Here is a 14,447-nt window from a genome sequence, read left to right on the forward strand (position 1 = left end):
GAGGTGTTATCCGGTCATGGTATGGCGGTGTTATCCGGTCACCGTACAGAGATGTTATCCGGTCACGGTATGGCGGTGTTATCCGGTCACTGTACAGAGGTGTTATCCGGTCATGGTATGGCGGCGATATCCAATAACTGGATGGCCATAACTGTATCCCTTTCCCTGCCCACTCCATCCTTTTTAAAAACCTGGCATGAGCGGGAAAAATATGCATATTGCGGTGCTAAGGACCTTTGCGCCACAATCTGTGTCAGAAATACGCCTGACATAGACGAATATCTATATAATAAATGACCCCCTAATTGTATTATTATTCGGGGGTAGGGCTAATATCTTTATAATATATAGATTCTAGTGTATTATACTGTGCCTTGTATTTCTAAGTAGAAAATGATCCTTGGAAAGCACAGTCCTCATCCCTGACCACCAGGACTAGGTAGTACTCAGTACACGGCGGCCTCCCCTCTCCACCACGCTGCTCCGCTGTGTACTGGTGCTTATTCTGACACTAGGGCTGGGTTCACATCCTATTTTTGCCATCCATTTAATGTATACCAAAAATGTATGTGTTAACAGATGCCTCAGACCGATGCCGTACAGTGGCGTCCGTTCACCATACAGTTCAATGGTAGAAAAAAATTTACGTTAATGTATTCATTTTTTACTGGATTCTTCAGGATACAAAAACATGGAGTGCTGCACATTTGTATACATCAAACCGATAGGAAAAACGTGATGTGAACCCACTGGGGGGGGGGGGGGCATTGGACATACAAAAATTTGCTGTGGGGCCCAGTCAGTTCTAGCTACATCACTGCACAGGAGAGAAGGAGCGCAAGGAGCTGCGGTTAGTGAATGACAGGACCGCCGGCTCCCCTGCGCTCCAGCAATGATAGGTATGTGAGGGGGCCACTGGGGGGTCATTACACCGTGAGGGCCCCTTACACAGTATAATGACCCCCAGCGCCCCCCATTTAGTATAATGATCCCCAATGACCCTCCATTGAGTATAATGACCCCAGTGCCCCCTCCTTACAGTATAACCCCACTGGGGGGCATTATTCTGAATAGAGGGCCACTAGTGGTCATTATACTGTGTGTGGGGGCACTGGGGGTCATTATACTGTGTGGGGGGGTCATTATACTGTGTGAAGGGCCACTAGTGGTCATTATACTGTATAGGGGCCACTGGGGGTCATTATACTGTGTGGGAGCCATAGGGGGACATATCAATGTAAAAAAAATGCCTCAAGGGGGCCCACTGGGATTTATCGCCCAAGGGCCCACATGAACCTGGAGCCGAGCCTGTCCGGGAAACCGGGCGTCCTCCAGCCACCACTCTCCCGCTGCGCTCTCGGCACAGGTGCGGGTCTCAGAGGAAGGACTCGCACCTATCCGACATTGTCTGTGATGGGAAAACCCCTTTAACATTACAAATGAAAATTGTCTGGCGCCAGTGTTGGATTTATCATGAAGTGAGACAGTTGTGTACAAGGGCATGTGTACAGCTGCCTACAGTTAGGTCTCATGCACACGACAGTGTCCGTATTAAGGTCCGCCAAAAATGGACCCACAAAATGTGGATACTTTCTGCATGCAATCTGTATTTTTCTCACTCCCATCACTTGATATGACTACTCTCGTCCACAATCTATATGCTGTCTGTTCTTTTTGCCGATCCATAGAAATGAATGGGTCTGTGTGCTATCCGCCCAAAAAAAAATAATGGATCGGACGCGGATGCACAATATAGTCGTGTGCATGAGATCTCTGGGTCCCAAAACGGTGTCTTGGCACTCTAAAGGCTTCACTTCCCTTTCTTGGTCTATTCAGACACTAGGGTTAGGGTGTAACTCCAGCCCTTTCACCCGTCTATAACCTGGATACTGGTGTGCATTATAGCACAGGGGCATACATATAAAATTACTATTTAATTAACTTTAATTAACTATCATTATTTTGGACCTGTGACAGGTTCTAGGTTCCTATATGTAAGAGACGTGATGATACAATGTTATCCTTCATGTTATGAAAATAACTCTTTATCTAATATGTTATATGTATCCTACCAGGGTAAATAATCCTGCAGCGTTGGATTATGTGCATTACTCCATAATGACCAATAGGTGGCACTGTACACTATGTAAAATAAGGGAACTTCTGTTCTCTTGCTTTATTATAAATGAATGATTTATTGCTCAGGAGTTGTAAGTGGAGCTTAAACCTCCACGCTGTGTCAGATAGTAAGGATGTGGACCTGAATGTCCTAATACCTGGGTTTTAGGCATGATTTCACTTTTATTAAGAGGATGCAAAACTGAAAGCTAGATATGAGATGAAGTGGCAAGTGACAAAACAAGAAGTCATAATCAAACAAAAAGTCACCTTGCGGTGTTGGTGGTAATTGACACCATGCGGTAATTCTGCCTCAAAGAGTCCTTGCTGATAGCAGCACCAACCTGTTTTCACGCCAAACAGGTAGCAAGCCTTCATCCAGACACAAGGCTCCCAGATCACAACACAGAGACATGGCTTCTGAGCCCAGCTGCCTATTTAAGGACAGCCAGGTGCTGCCAAAACCCGGACCGGCACTTAAAATCTGGTCCGGTATTTGACCTCATCTGGCTGTAAATCAGCCCAGCAGCACATGCTGGGAGGAAAATACCTGCTTTCCCATACAAAATCTCTCACTTTGTCACAATAGATAGATATGAGATAGATAGATAGATAGATAGATAGATAGATAGATAGATAGATAGATAGATACAGTACAGACCAAAAGTTTGGACACACCTTCTCATTCAAAGAGTTTTCTTTATTTTCATGACTATGAAAATTGTAGATTCACACTAAAGGGATCAAAACTATGAATTACCACATGTGGAATTATATACATAACAAACAAGTGTGAAACAACTAAAAATAGGTCATATTCTAGGTTCTTCAAAGTAGCCACCTTTTGCTTTGATTACTGCTTTGCACACTCTTGGCATTCTCTTGATGAGCTTCAAGAGGTAGTCCCCTGAAATGGTCTTCACTTCACAGGTGTGCCCTGTCAGGTTTAATAAGTGGGATTTCTTGCCTTATAAATGGGGTTGGGACCATCAGTTGCGTTGAGGAGAAGTCAGGTGGATACACAGCTGATAGTCCTACTGAATAGACTGTTAGAATTTGTATTATGGCAAGAAAAAAGCAGCTAAGTAAAGAAAAACGAGTGGCCATCATTACTTTAAGAAATGAAGGTCAGTCAGTCAGCCGAAAAATTGGGAAAACTTTGAAAGTAAGGGCTATTTGACCATGAAGGAGAGTGATGGGGTGCTGCGCCAGATGACCTGGCCTCCACAGTCACCGGACCTGAACCCAATTGAGATGGTTTGGGGTGAGCTGGACCGCAGAGTGAAGGCAAAAGGGCCAACAAGTGCTAAGCATCTCTGGGAACTCCTTCAAGACTGTTGGAAGACCATTTCAGGGGACTACCTCTTGAAGCTCATCAAGAGAATGCCAAGAGTGTGCAAAGCAGTAATCAAAGCAAAAGGTGGCTACTTTGAAGAACCTAGAATATGACATATTTTCAGTTGTTTCACACTTGTTTGTTATGAATATTATTCCACATGTGTTAATTCATAGTTTTGATGCCTTCATAGTCATGAAAATAAAGAAAACTCCTTGAATGAGAAGGTGTGTGCAAACTTTTGGTCTGTACTGTATGCAATAGAATAGATAACCGTGGCATAGCTATAGGGGTCACAGCAGTTGCGACCGGGCCCCTAAGCCAGGGGGGCTCACACTGTATTTTTCGCTTTATAAGACAGTGCATCTTATAAAGTGAATACATTGTGGAAGCAGTCACTAATCTGCAGGAGGCGGGGGAGCCTGGTACAGCATCAGAATGTAGTGCATGCACTATGACCTGATGCTGCAGGGAGGTCTGATCTGAGGTTTGATATGGGGGTCTTACATAGAGGTCTGATATGAGGGGGGAGGATCTGAGGTCTGATATGGTAATATGGGGGTCTCACATGAAGGTCTAAAAGGGGTCTGATCTCAGGGGGTCTGAAATGGAGGTCTAATGGGGTCCTGATCTGAGGTCTGATATTGGGGAAGGTCTAACATGGAGGTCTAATGGGGGTCTGAAACTGGGGTCTGATCGGAGGTCTGATATGGGAGTCTGACATGAAGGTCTGATGGGGGGGTCTTATCTGGAAATCTGATATGGGTGTCTGAGGATCTATGTGGGTCTGATTTGGGTATCTGATATGGGGTGTGATCTGAGGTGTGAAATGGGGGTCTGATCACAAAGGTAAGGGGGTATTTTTTCTACTAGCGCACAATATAAAGAGATTTTTTTTTGTACTAGTGTATATTATAAGGGGGTATTTGCAGAGGATGATGGAAAAGTAGAAACTAAGATGTCTGCTTGTCAAACTCTGCAGAGACAAGAAATGGCTGAAAGAAATCATCATGGCGGTCTGGTCTGCAAAGAGAACATAAGGAAAGACTGGATGTAAGAGATATGTGGTGCTGTATTACCCTGTATGTTTTGTAGCGCTGTATGTAATGTTTTCTAAGTCGGTCTTTAACAGTAGGGCTGGAGGGGAAGGTTTAGGGTAAGAGTTTAGTATTTGGGGGGGAAAGGGGGGGAGGAGCTGTTTCAATTTTTAAAAAGAAGAAAGGCAGAAAGGCCCCTGGCCACAAAGCACTGAGGGAAGAGGAGGCCCCTGGATAGATAGATAGATAGATAGATAGATAGATAGATAGATAATAGATAGATAATAGATAGATAGATAATAGATAGATAATAGATACAGTCATGTGAAAAAATTAGGACACCCTTTGAAAGCATGTGGTTTTTTGTAACATTTTTAATAAATGGTTATTTCATCTCCGTTTCAACAATACAGAGAGATTAAAGTAATCCAACTAAACAAAGAAAACTGAAGAAAAGTCTTTTCAAGATCTTCTGTAAATGTCATTCTACAAAAATGCCTATTCTAACTGAGGAAAAAGATAGGACACCCTTGCCCCTAATAGCGAGTGTTACCTCCTTTGGCTGAAATAACTGCAGTGAGACGGTTCTTGTAGCCATCTACCAGTCTTCGTCATCGGTCTGAGGAAATTTTACCCCACTCCTCAATGCAGAACTTTTTCAGCTGTGAGATGTTTGAGGGGTTTCTTGCACGTACAGCCCTTTTCAAGTCACCCCACAGCATCTCAATGGGATTCAAATCTGGACTTTGACTTGGCCATTCCAGGACTCTCCATTTCTTCTTTTTCAGCCAATCTTTGGTTGATTTACTAGTATGTTTTGGGTCATTGTCATGTTGCATGGTCCAGTTCCGCTTCAGCTTTTATTTTCTAACTGATGGTCTCACATGTTCTTCAAGCACCTTCTGATACACAGTAGAATTCATCGTGGATTCTATGATGGTGAGCTGACCAGGTCCTGCTGCAGCAAAGCAGCCCCAAACCATGACACTTCCACCTCCATGCTTCACAGTTGGTATGAGGTTCTTTTCTTGGAATGCTGTGTTTGGTTTACGCCAAACATGTCCTCTGCTGTTGTGTCCAAATAATTCAATTTTGGACTCATCTGTCCAAAGAACATTATTCCAGAAGTCCTGGTCTTTGTCAACTTTATCTCTGGCAAATGTCAGTCTGGCCTCGATGTTTCTCTTGGAAAGCAAAGGTTTCCTCCTTGCACACCTCCCATGCAAGTTAAACTTGTACAGTCTCTTTCTGATTGTAGAGGCATGTACTTCTACATCAACAGTAGCCAGAGCCTGCTGTAGTTCTCGAGATGACACTTTAGGGTTTTTGGAGACCTCTTTTAGCATCTTGCGGTCTGCTCTTGGGGTGAACTTGCTGGGGCGACCAGTCCTGGGCATGTTGGCAGTTGTTTTGAAAGCCCTCCACTTGTAGACTATCTTCCGGACAGTGGAATGGCTGATTTCAAAATCTTTTGAGATCTTTTTAAATCCCTTCCCAGACTCATAGGCTGCTACAATCTTTTTTCTGAAGTCCTCTGACAGCTCTTTTGCTCTCACCATGGTGCTCACTCTCACTTCAACAGTCAGGAGCACACCAAACTAAATGTCTGAGGTTTAAATAGGGCAAGCCTCATTCAACATGCAGAGTAACGATCTACTAATTATGTGCACCTGGTGTGAGATCTGAGCCAGTTTAAGAGGGAATACATGTGAGGGTGTCCTATCTTTTTCCTCAGTTAGAATAGGCATTTTTGTAGAATGACATTTACAGAAGATCTTGAAAAGACTTTTCTTCAGTTTTCTTTGTTTAGTTGGATTACTTTAATCTCTCTGTATTGTTGAAACGGAGATGAAATAACCATTTATTAAAAATGTTACAAAAAACCACATGCTTTCAAAGGGTGTCCTAATTTTTTCACATGACTGTAGATAATAGATAGACAGATAATAGATAGATAGATAATAGATAGATAATAGATAATAGATAGATAGTAGATAATAGATAGATAATAGATAATAGATAGATAATAGATAGATATATAATAGATAGATAGATAATAGATAGATAATAGATAGATAATAGATAGATAGATAATAGATAGATAGATAATAGATAATAGATAGATAATAGATAATAGATAGATGATAGATAGATAGATAGATAGATAATAGATAGATAGATAATAGATAATAGATAGATAATAGATAGATGATAGATAGATAGATAGATAATAGATAGATAGATGATAGATAGATAGATAGATAGATAGATAGATAGATAGATAGATAGATAGATAATAGATAGATAGATAGATAATAGATAATAGATAGATAGATAATAGATAGATAGATAGATAGATAGATAGATAGATAATAGATAGATAATAGATAGATAGATAATAGATAGATAGATGATAGATAGATAGATAGATAGATAGATAGATAGATAGATAGATAGATAATAGATAATAGATAGATAGATAATAGATAATAGATAGATAGATGATAGATAGATAGATAATAGATAGATAATAGATAGGAGATAGATAGATAATAGATAGATAGATAGATAATAGATAGATAGATAGATATGAGATAGATAATAGATAGATAGATAGATAGATAGATAGATAGATAATAGATAGATAGATAGATAATAGATAATAGATAGATAGATAATAGATAGATAGATAGATAGATAGATAGATAGATAGATAGATAATAGATAGATAGATAGATAGATAGATAGATAGATAGATAATAGATAGATAGATAATATATTCCGTCTCCTTTTTGAACACACCCATCATATATCTATATATTTCGGCTGATGCACCAGATATCCACTTTCCTCCATATTAAATCCTCGGTTCCTCTTGCAGTTTTGGTGCCGGATCTCATGGATAATATTTGCTGCCTCCTCTTTCATCTCCAGACTTCCTATTGATTTCACATGTAAGCTGTGTTTTACGGGGAGCGGCGGCAGATCCTTTGTCACATCGCCCCCTCCTTCCGCAGACGCTCCACACCTCCCGCCTCAGTCTCTGTGCTGAGCACTCTGCCCCCCACACATCACAGACATGATAGGTTTGCTGTGATCCGGTATACAGGAGGGTAGTGTCCATATTGAATTTACAGGGGGGGGGGGGAGGAATTAGTCTGGTACATTTCCACAGAGGAGAACAGGGAACACCTTCTTCACATCTGCTATTCTCATTTACTTCTATGGCAAATGCTGCTCCTTCCTTCTACAGCCTTGGACTGATCTTCATGGGGACAAGAAATCCTCTGCTCTTCACGGCTGGTAAGCAAGATGCTGGTTTTGCATGGAGATTTTATATTGCAGGCCTTAAAGGGGTTCTGCAGTTTTTTTTAAACTGATGATCTATCCTCTGGATAGATCACCAGCATCTGATCAGCGGGGGTCCGACACCCAGCACCCCTGCCGATTAGCTGTTTGTGAAGGCAGCGGCGCGCGGACAGTAGCGCCGCGGCCTTCTCACTGTTTACCGCGGGCCCAGTGATGTCACGACTAGTATCACTGGCCTGGGTGGGGCTAAGCTTCATTCAAGTGAACAGAGCTTAGCCCCGCCCAGGCCATTGATACTAGTCGTGACGTCACTGGGCCTGCGGTAAACAGCGAGAAGGCCGCGGCACTACCGCCAACGCCGCTGCCTTCTCAAACAGCTGATCGGCGGGGGTCCCGATCGATGCTGATGATCTATCCAGGGGATAAATCATCAGTTTAAAAAAACTGCAGAACCCCTTTAAGATGGTAGGATTTGGTCAGTTAACTCTTATAAGGCCTGTGCAGCTAGCGACACCCTCTTTTGTAAAGGCAGAGATGGCTGTAGACCTATATAAACCATATATACAATGAAATGCATGTATACGACCTTTATATCAGAGCACTGGATGACCTCGATCAGGGATCAGCAACCTTCAGCACTCCAGCTGTGGTAAAACTACAACTCCCAGCATGCACACTTGCTTGGCTGTCCAATTGAAGTCTGGTTTTATACAAATAAAGCTCAAGCATTTTATAATGTCTTGCAACTTTTTAACATATTTGAAATTTTAATTTCTGTCAATTTTCAAGATCTCTGCTTGCTGATAGTGAATTGGAATATTTTTTCATTATATCCAAAGGCTCTTGCTCCCCAAACACTGCATATTTACGCTCCAAGTACCTGTTTTTCATGTCAGCACTTTCCTTCCCCTGTTCTAAAGTTCATCGCATCCTGACATGTTTACAAGCAAAACTTCCTGTTTTCATCAGCTTCCTGCTGGCTTTTCTAACCAATCCCAGCATGCTTTGCTCTTTAATGTTTCCCAGGGCTTGATCCCGAATCACTGCATATTTATGCCCCAGGTCCTTGTTTTTCATGTCAGCACTTTCCTTCCCCTGTTCTGAGCATCATAACCTACTGGCAGAAGGTTTACGTAGCTAACTTCCTGTTTTCATCAGCTTCCTGCTGGCTTTTCTAACCAATCCCAGCATGCTTTGCAATGTGTAGTAGAGCATAACACGGCACTCACCCGGGAGTAATAATCTTCTTGTTTATTGCTTTCTGCAGGTTACATAAACATGGACATGGACATCTAGGCGACGGCCGTTTCGTGCATACCTGCGCCTCGTCTGGCCTTCCCACACAAACTGTGGCTCGCCCCTTAAAGGCCCCTAATGAACCACATCATACAGCACGTGATACCACTCATAGCACTAAAAACAAGGATAACAATGTGTACCTGAGAGACGGGGAATTTCACCCAAACCTTACAGAATTGCGATCCCGCTTAGGAGATATTTTATAAAAACACACTAAGGTCATTCCTGTTCCTAGACGCCCAACTCCCCCAACTTGATATATTGTACATATGGATTCCTTATATCATAAATCTTGTCATCTTCAAATTCCGCCAGGAACAGGTTAGCGAAAGTAAGCGCCACTGGCCCTGCCCTCTGGCGGAACCATGACCCCCCCCCCCCTTCCCCCCAAACTGAAAAGCATTATGTTCCAATACGAATAGCAACAATTCCTGAATATATTTGGTAAATCCCAGATCTGTACCAGATTCCAGCAATCGATAGTAGGGATGCAAGCGAACAGGCTCTCGCCATCAATGCTGGCTCATTGGCATCCCTCCCGCCAGTGGAAAGACAGTGAGGTATCCAAAATCTGTGACGTATCCGGCAAATAGGAAACCACTCCCTCCAATAGAGGTCCTTATAACCAATCCAAGTGCCTGGAGATAAGCTCGGTCACCGAACCTCTCCCCGACACTATTGGGCGACCTGGGGGGCAGTCCCTATTTTTGTGAATTTTAGGGATCATATACAAATATAGTTTTGTATAATTTAGGAGCAAATTGTTTAGAAAAAAACGGACACTCTACTCCCTGTCTCAACTTGGTGCGCAGTAAGTTTTGGTAGAGTAAAGTTGGATCTTTACTTAGGGTCTCATACACTTACAAGTCTCCTAATTGCCTCCTTGCCGCTGTTTTATAGGCTGACCCTGGACCAGAGGACGATATTTCCCCCTTTAACTGCTGGCTTCACCACTACCTCTTTAAGACAGGTTAACCATTTCAATGCCTTTTTCCCCACCTTCATTTAGATTAGAGCCCGCCATTAGATATATTTGGGCCCGTATATCTTCCATAACCATTTTATTAAAAATATCAAGCGGTGAGCCGGGAGACAAGGGGGGGTTCACCGTAGATTTTCTACCACCTAAAAAAGATATTTCCTTATCCTCCATATTTGCAGCGTGTCCAGCAGGTATATCCATCGATTCACATAACAATAAGGGTACTTTCACAATAGCGTTGTTCGGAACCGGCGAAAAACGTATGCAAACGGAAATATGTTTTTACCGGATCCATCTCATCCGGAGTAACGGATCCGGTATTTAAGGATCAAAAGCAAAAAATAGCTCCTCCTATGTCCTGGCGCATGCACAGACCGGAAAACCGGATCCGGCGATGCGGCAATTTCTGGAACACTTGGTACCGGATCCAGCATTAATACATCTCCATGGAAATGAATGCCAGTATTGTTCCTGGATTGTGTCCGGAAAAAATACCGCAGCATGCTGCGGTATTTTGTCCGATCAAATACCGTACAAGGGACGGAACGGAAGACATCCTGATGCATACTGAACGGATTGCTTTCCATTCAGAATGCATTAGGACAAAACTGATGCGTTTTTTTCCGGTATTGAGACCCTTCACCGGATTTCATTACCGAAAAAGAATAACGCTTGCGTGAAAGTGCCCTAACCTGTCCTCATGTGAGAAGTGTGTGATCATACTAAACCCTAGCGGGCCTATTTTTACCTTACTTTCCCCGACTGGTCTTGTTTCCAGGGTTTCTTGATTTTTATTACCATATATTTTAAATAAATTCATTTTTCTTACAGCCTTAAATAAACCAATCTCAAACTGCACTTCATCAAATTCATTATTTACACAGTGAGGGCTCATTTAGACGGTCGCATGCTGTCCGCAAAAATGCGGATCCGTTTTATTGCGGACAGTTCAGCATGTCCGCGAAAAAACGGATTGCATTCCCTTTTTTGCTGATCCATAGACTTCAATAGGGCCATGTCCTGATTTTCACTGACAAGTATAGGACATGTGTCATTTTTTTTGCTGAGCCGTGCAATGGAAGAAAAGGTCCGACCTAGAAATGAATGGGACAACATCTAATCCGCAAAAAAACGGATCCGCATTTTATGCGGACAGCATACAGCCGTCTGAATGAGCCCTAATTCAGACCTTTTGATAGTAAAGACACACAATTATCTGACAATTCTACGTCCAATTAATTATCATAACGTCTTGTCTATCTTGGACGTCTTTTTGAAGGAGTTTTTTTACCTGTAAGACTAGTTGTGCAGTGTGTGCTATTATAGGCACATGTGCTTTATACTATATAGGGGAAACAATCAGGGCCATGCAGGTTCGCTTTGGCGAGCATGTACGCTCACTTAGAACTAAGGTGGGAGCAACGAGATTGATCGACCACATGTGCGAGCAACAAGGAGGTAATATTGGTCAAATGCGGTTCTGTGGTTTATTCCGCTTACAACAGGTAACAAAAGGAGGAGATAGCGAGAAAATGCTATTGCAAAAGGAGGCCGAAATTATCCTAAAAACCGGGGCGTTGGGCCCTCTAGGGTTAAACGACAGGAATGACCTTAGTGTGTTTTTATGAAATATCTCCTAAGGGATCGCAATACTGTAAGGTTTGGGTGTAAGTGTTTTTATCCTTTTGTATCATGTGCTGTATAATGTGGTTCATTAGGGGCCTTTAAGGGGCGAGGTGCAGGTATGCACGAAACGGCCGCCGTCGCCTAGATGTCCATGTTTATGTAACCTGCAGAAAGCAATAAAGCAGGAAGATTTTTACTCCCGGGTGAGTGCCGTGTTATGCTCTACTACACATTGTATATGGATTCTTTAAGACACAGAGCACCACTAAGGAGTATGTGGGATTAGAGATCCTTGTCACCTCGGAGTGACAAGGTCACAAGTTCCCCACAATGTGTGTGCACCCCTCTGACAGTAAGTGTTCAATTTCCATGCAGCGCCCCCACAGAGGAAAAGGAGTCTTACATGGTGCCTATTGAAGTCCATTCACTGTCCTTGTAATGCACAGCTGTCCTGGGTCATCCAAGATGAGGGATGTTCTTTGTAGCCTCTCTTTCCACTGGCTAATCATTGAGGGCCTTAAATAGGAGAATCCCTTCCCCCCCTTCCCTATTGACCCAGAATCTCCTAAAAAAGTATTTGAAGATGGAGTTTCTTAATCTTCTTTATCATTGCACGATGACATGACTTGCTCGGGTGTCTCATCTTATATTTGCTTTTTTTCCAGCTCTCCCCAGGAGCAGAGAAAACCAACCAGACAGAACTGAGGAGGCTTATATCACTGAGCCGCCGACCTCAAGTCAACTCACCGCTCTTCCAGACAGGTTACATGTCAATCAAGGTGACATGCACAAGTAAGTGCTCCGATTCTAGACATACCTAGAGTGATGGTCATGTAGGTTGCATAACCGAGGCACAAGTGTCCTGGAGGCGGTCCTTTCATCTTCAGTGTCCTGGAGGCGGTCCTTTCATCTTCAGTGTCCTGGAGGTGGTCCTTTCATCTTCAGTGTCCTGGAGGTGGTCCTTTTATCTTCAGTGTCCTGGAGGCGGTCCTTTTATCTTCAGTGTCCTGGAGGCGGTCCTTTCATCTTCAGTGTCCTGGAGGCGGTCCTTTCATCTTCAGTGTCCTAGAGGCGGTCCTTTCATCTTCAGTGTCCTGGACACTTGAATGCTCCCAGCCCCTCCCCTCTGCTCTGAGTGACAGGTCTAGTGGCCTCCTGATTGGACACTAGAGCCGTCACTCAGCATGATAACTAGAATATGCCATTGGATGCCCAGGCTGCAGAGAGAACTTTACTCCCTTCATCAGTTTTTTTGGCATGTATCCATGTATTAGGGCATACAACCTGAGATACATGCCCAGTAGAGGACCATGACGTGGGATATACAGTACAGACCAAAAGTTTGGACACACCTTCTCATTCAAAGAGTTTTCTTTATTTTCATGACTATGAAAATTGTAGATTCACACTGAAGGCATCAAAACTATGAATTAACACATGTGGAATTATATACATAACAAACAAGTGTGAAACAACTGAAAATATGTCATATTCTAGGTTCTTCAAAGTAGCCACCTTTTGCTTTGATTACTGCTTTGCACACTCTTGGCATTCTCTTGATGAGCTTCAAGAGGTAGTCCCCTGAAATGGTTTTCACTTCACAGGTGTGCCCTGTCAGGTTTAATAAGTGGGATTTCTTGCCTTATAAATGGGGTTGGGACCATCAGTTGCATTGAGGAGAAGTTAGGTGGATACACAGCTGATAGTCCTACTGAATAGACTGTTAGAATTTGTATTATGGCAAGAAAAAAGCAGCTAAGTAAAGAAAAAAGAGTGGCCATCATTACTTTAAGAAATGAAGGTCAGTCAGTCAGCCGAAAAATTGGGAAAACTTTGAAAGTAAGGGCTATTTGACCATGAAGGAGAGTGATGGGGTGCTGCGCCAGATGACCTGGCCTCCACAGTCACCGGACCTGAACCCAATAGAGATGGTTTGGGGTGAGCTGGACCGCAGAGTGAAGGCAAAAGGGCCAACAAGTGCTAAGCATCTCTGGGAACTCCTTCAAGACTGTTGGAAGACGATTTCAGGGGACTACCTCTTGAAGCTCATCAAGAGAATGCCAAGAGTGTGCAAAGCAGTAATCAAAGCAAAAGGTGGCTACTTTGAAGAACCTAGAATATGACATATTTTCAGTTGTTTCACACTTGTTTGTTATGTATATAATTCCACATGTGTTAATTCATAGTTTTGATGCCTTCATAGTCATGAAAATAAAGAAAACTCTTTGAATGAGAAGGTGTGTCCAAACTTTTGGTCTGTACTGTACTTAACCACCTCCGGACCGCCTAACGCAGGATCGCGTTCCGGAGGTGGCAGCCCTGCGCACAGTCACGCATATATGCGTCATCTCGCGAGACGCGAGATTTCCTGTGAACGCGCGCACACAGGCGCGCGCGCTCACAGGAACGGAAGGTAAGAGAGTTGATCTCCAGCCTGCCAGCGGCGATCGTTCGCTGGCAGGCTGGAGATGTGTTTTTTTTTAACCCTAACAGGTATATTAGACGCTGTTTTGATAACAGCGTCTAATATACCTGCTACCTGGTCCTCTGGTGGTCCCCTTTGTTTGGATCGACCACCAGAGGACACAGGTAGCTCAGTAAAGTCCCACCAAGCACCACTACACTACACTACACCCCCCCCCCGTCACTTATTAACCCCTTATTAGCCCCTGATCACCCCTGATCACCCCATATAGACTCCCTGATCACCCCCTGTCATTGATTAGCCCCCTGTCATTGA

The 14,447-nt window shown here is 43.2% G+C and overlaps 1 protein-coding gene across 1 annotated transcript in view; it reads left to right on the forward strand.

Annotated features, from left to right (window-relative positions):
• Positions 1-7,520: 7,520 nt before the first annotated feature.
• BEAN1 (brain expressed associated with NEDD4 1) overlaps positions 7,521-14,447 on the forward strand; it is a 32,136-nt gene continuing 25,209 nt past the window's right edge. The window contains exons 1-2 of the mRNA XM_040410590.1: positions 7,521-7,794; positions 12,373-12,499. Of these exons, the coding sequence (XP_040266524.1) occupies positions 12,475-12,499 (25 nt within the window). The 5' untranslated portion in view covers positions 7,521-7,794; positions 12,373-12,474. The remainder of the gene's footprint in view (positions 7,795-12,372; positions 12,500-14,447) is intronic.

This window comes from Bufo bufo, chromosome 10 (genome assembly GCF_905171765.1).
Source record: "Bufo bufo chromosome 10, aBufBuf1.1, whole genome shotgun sequence".
In the NCBI taxonomy this organism is placed as follows: domain Eukaryota; kingdom Metazoa; phylum Chordata; class Amphibia; order Anura; family Bufonidae; genus Bufo; species Bufo bufo.